This window comes from Anthonomus grandis, chromosome 13 (genome assembly GCF_022605725.1).
Source record: "Anthonomus grandis grandis chromosome 13, icAntGran1.3, whole genome shotgun sequence".
NCBI classification, from domain to species: domain Eukaryota; kingdom Metazoa; phylum Arthropoda; class Insecta; order Coleoptera; family Curculionidae; genus Anthonomus; species Anthonomus grandis.
Genome location: NC_065558.1, coordinates 14,769,185 through 14,773,879, shown reverse-complemented (window position 1 = coordinate 14,773,879; position 4,695 = coordinate 14,769,185). Strand labels below are relative to the sequence as shown.

At 35.2% G+C, this 4,695-nt stretch overlaps 1 protein-coding gene across 1 annotated transcript; it reads left to right on the top strand.

The window, feature by feature from the left end:
- Positions 1-254: 254 nt before the first annotated feature.
- On the top strand, positions 255-3,907 carry LOC126743776 (cilia- and flagella-associated protein 70). The gene is made up of 3 exons (XM_050450997.1): positions 255-818; positions 900-3,236; positions 3,290-3,907. Exons 1-3 carry the CDS (start codon positions 281-283, stop codon positions 3,760-3,762), a joined length of 3,348 nt encoding a protein of 1,115 aa, XP_050306954.1. The 5' UTR covers positions 255-280; the 3' UTR covers positions 3,763-3,907.
- Positions 3,908-4,695: the final 788 nt, after the last annotated feature.

The window sequence follows — 4,695 nt, the reverse complement described above, 5'->3', positions numbered from 1 at the left end:
GAATTCGATAACAGAAACCAAAGAAAATAATAGTAAACTATTCGTTAGTATAATTATCTTTGCAGAAACTAAAGGACCGTTTTGCCTTGTCCAAATATTAGAACAGTCATCAGGATCAATTTACAAGCTAATTTGATAATCTCTCGTATCCATATATTCGCGACATAGATAAAAAAGGTTCATCCGTAAAACTTTTTTAGTAGCAGAACATGCTTTGAGATAATTTGTAATTCAAATTAGTACTTGACATTCGTCAGCGTGTCAAAACGAAATAAAAACAATGTCAACAAAAAAGAGTGAAAAAACTAAAAAGTCCGCTAAAGATAAAGGTCAAGCAGTGCCAGAGGAAGAAGAGCACCATCAGGAATCAACACCGGAAGTAGTTTTAGAAAAACCTGACGATTTAAGAACTATCGTAGTAAAAATTAATGGCTTTAAGAATATTTTACCACTATACCCCGTATCGGACGTAAAAGCAAGTATCACATACTTAGAAAGAGAACTAGGAGACACCCAACTGATTCCAGTAACAGACGATAACGAACTTTTAATAAACGAATCCTTTGAGTTTACCATAGATGTGCAAAACAACAAACAACTGGATCAGTTAGCATCATATCCAGTATTTATAACTACCATGCAGTCTTCAGGTTCATTAGATTCTGAACTCTATGAGCGATTACAAAAGAACCAGGAAGTGCAAGATGATAAACCAAAGACTCAGGAAGAGATTGAGAGTTTATTTAGTATTTATGAAGCTTTTACTGGAGAGAGACCTTCTGTGCAGATACCTGAAATAGGAAGTAAAAAGAAAAAAGGTAAATAATATTGTTCTATCATAATAACTCTTAAACAAAACTTTTTTATTTACCTTGATCATCTCAATATCTTCTCTTTAGGTAAAAGATCTTCAAAATCCGAAAAATCCCAGGTTCGTTCAAAATCAGCCATGAGCAAAGACTCAAAAACATCGAAAAAATCTAAAGGCTCCAAAGAATCGTCAAAAGCGGACAGTAAAAGTAAATCTGATCACCAGACTGTTATCAAAACAGAAACTTATGGCATGTCCGTAATCGATTTAATTCCATTATTTTATGGGGAAATAAGCTTCTTCGAAACTCTATCGATCCAACCAGTTAAGCAATCATGTGAAATTCTTAGCACATTCAAAAATTTTCCTACAGTATCAGTAACAGTATATATAAAAGAAAAGATAAAAATTATGGATTTTAACAATATTTTGAATTTCACTGTGGAATCAATTTGTAATGTACCGCAACTTATGACAGGTGATATCGACTGTAAGATATGCATTATGCTTCCTAATCAACAAAATCATTGCTATCCAGTAATATTCAGCAATCCCAAAATAGCTTTGTCAGCTCCAAAAAAGCAGGTTCCTAAACGATGGCCTGGTATCCAAAGTATTGGTTACAATGCCAACACTACCAAATATCTTATAGATGATAATTTAAGCGAAATAACCAATAAAGCTAATTTAAATGTGGAAGAAGGCTTTAAAGAAGATGCAGTTAGAATTGAGTTTAATTATTTGAAGAGGAACATCTTATTTAAACAAGCTATGCCAGACTTTTCAGCTAAGATCATGTACTACAAGAAACTCGTCCTGGAAATATACCTGACTCCCAAATCAAAAAAAAGCCAAAGACCATATGAAGCCTTATCCGATGATACTGCTGATGACCCCCACCCCAAAACCAAGGTCTCCAAGAGTACTCCACCATACCTTCATTTGATGGCCGTATTTGATATCGTTACTTTACTCTATCCGGGTGTTACTAAGCTCCATGTAGCTACCCCAGTAAAGACTTTTACGTATGAGGAAGCTGCTGCAGCTGGCTTGGAAGACTCTTATTTTATGCCAAAGCCCAAAGTAGACTTAAACACTGCTAGAACTTCAAAAAGCAAATTGGATACTGCCAGAGGCAAAAAGAAAGGAGCAGAAAAAAAAGAGAAAGTCTCAAAAAAGGAAGCTACAAAAGAGGACAAGAATATGGCGTCTCAATTACCATTAAAGCCAGAAGAACCGCCTTTACCAGAGCCCAGTGTTCAAGTATACAATGAGGATGGCAAGCTATGCTTTATTGTTGTGGAATTTGAGCTGTTAAAACCGTTGGTTCCTAAAAGAGAGCCTGAGGATCTGAGGGCAAGCTTGCTCCAGATGCAAATGGATGCCTTGCAGAGTTCCAAAGTTGTTCTTAATAAAAATGTTGCTGATGATTTTTACAAGCAAACCATTAGAAATATAATTGATGATTTAAATAAGCAATGGACCCAGTACAATGCAAAAATTAACACAATTCCATCTACCACCTATGCTGATTTTATCGAATATCTTCAAAAAGAGGGTGCATATCAAAGTTATATGAATTCCATTGTTACTTCAGCCACTTTACTGATCTCTAATAAATATAAATGTGAGGACAGGGATTTTAAAAATAGCAAAACTTACCAGAGTTTGGTTTCTGAGCTCTTTAGTGACCTCATAAGTCAGATGCATTCTATTTTAAATACATTGGTCAGCAACGGGCTAAGACCTTTAGGGCAAAGCCCCGGGGAAGGCAACTTTTTCTACGCCAAAGAGGCTGCTGCCCTAAATTTGTGTGAATGTGCAGATCGGTATTTCTTGCAGAGAATTTTAAGCGCCCAAAATGCTGATTTTTGGTATGATTATGCTGTTTATAATTTAGAAATTGGGGATGCTGATAAAGCATTTGAATGTTTAAGGGAAGCAATTGCTATTAAACCTACTCATAAGTACGCCCTGTTGATCTATGGTGCTTTATTAATGAATAAAGGCAACGAGCATGATGCTGAAATATGCTTCTTAAACGTTTTGATTTCAGAGTCTAAATGGGCAGAAGGCTGGTGTATACTTTACCTGTTCTATAATAAGTGTAGCAGACCAGACGGCATGGAAATGGCTCTGGATATGGCTCGGAAGCATTCTGATTACCAAAGAATTTCAGATTATATTTTAGAATTTGAAGATCTGGAATGGAGTTCCACGCAGTTGCCAAATACATTGTTTTTTACCACGGCCACATTATTACTAAAAATGAGACTCTATGATTGGGTTGAGACTGCTTTAGCGGAAGAGGTACTGGTTCCTAAACATTACGGTTACGTAAACTACTTGTTGGCTGTCGTCAGCTATTTTAAGCGGGATTATGATCATGCTTTGGAACATGTGGATGAAGCCAAAGAGTCTTTAGGTTTGTAGAGATGTCTATCCTAAAAACACATTTTTTTAATAATTATTCTTTAGGTACAGACTATGCAATTCAAAGCCTTTCCGGCCATGCCCACTTTGTAAAAGGCAATCTGGAAAGGGCTAAGGAATGCTACTATCACGTGATCAATTCATTTGACAGACCAGATGATATACACTTGGTGTATCTAAACTGTGCTGAAGTCTTAACCGACCTGGGTGATGACCAGAATGCTAGAAAGCTATTGTTGATTACCTGTAAGCATCATCAGACTCCTCAGGTTTGGTACAGAATTGGAAAGTTGTACTTTAGGGAGAACGATCTGTTGAGTGCTGAGGAGTGTTTTAACGAAGCTAACTTGAAAGATAATCAGCATGCTGATTCTTGGGGATATTTGACTTTGGTAAATTTAAAGTTAAATAGATTGCATGAAGCCGAGCAGTGTTATCAGCAAGCTGTTAAGAGCAAATTGGCTGATCCAGAATTGATTCAAATGATTGTAGATGGATTTACTAGAGCAAATAGTTAGTTCTAAGTTTCATCGATTGAATAGAGGAGATATTCAATCAACGGTTTTTTTTAATATTTCCAATGTCAATATGTCATTATGAATATCCTACTATGTCAACTAAGATAACTAGGTTTATTTTTCTCATTAAACATTTAAAAAAACATCTCAAAATTTATTATTTTTAAGCATACATTTTAGTAGAATAATTAAGGCTTATTTAAATATCGAAAAATAATGTTGAGAAGATGTTATAAACAGCATTATCTAATTCAGATAAGTTTTATTGTAGTTCTCCGATCAGAAGTCCTATTAATGGTCTGGCAGAAAATCCTGAAAATTGATTATTGACTATTTATTATAATACACAAAAAAGGACTTTATCCATTAAACCTACTGATGACCCCTTGATCTTCTGATCCAAGTACCCATACCCATTCCCTTGGTACACTTGCATTGTACTAAAGCCTTAAGTAGCTTAGGTTATGCTAGAAAACTGCTGTTGACCAATTGTAAGAGCCGTCAGATCCCTTAGGTTTGGTACGAAATGGAAAGCTGTACGTTTAAAGAATGATTTGCTAAATAATTATACTTAATAAAAGTGATGAGGAATGTATTCGGTAATTGTGTCTTGTTGTTCTTTTTTTCAGCCAGAGGATAGACCATAGATACTTGAGACAAGGGAGTAATGAGACACTACATTTATTTCCCAAAAAAAATCAGTTAAGCAGAGTCACCTAGTGGTTACTGGTTCATAGCTTTAGCCAAATCTCTTACCGCTTTCTTTAGTGAGTAAAACGTTGTTGTTAGTGCGTATGAAAAATTGCTGCCAAAAGTAAAATTTTATTTTATAATATCGTAGTTTGATGCAAGTTAAAGTGAAAATTCACGTTGGTTAAAGGTTTTAGCGTAGTGAAGACAGATATGTTTTTAATTAGTTATATAGGTATCCAG

Excerpts from the sequence above, each read along its gene's own strand:
- LOC126743776 (XM_050450997.1), top strand. The coding sequence starts at position 281 with ATGTCAACAAAAAAGAGTGAAAAAACTAAAAAGTCCGCTAAAGATAAA. Across the intron at positions 819-899 it reads AGGAAGTAAAAAGAAAAAAG|GTAAAAGATCTTCAAAATCC; the intron begins GTAAATAATATT and ends TCTTCTCTTTAG. Across the intron at positions 3,237-3,289 it reads TGAAGCCAAAGAGTCTTTAG|GTACAGACTATGCAATTCAA; the intron begins GTTTGTAGAGAT and ends ATTATTCTTTAG.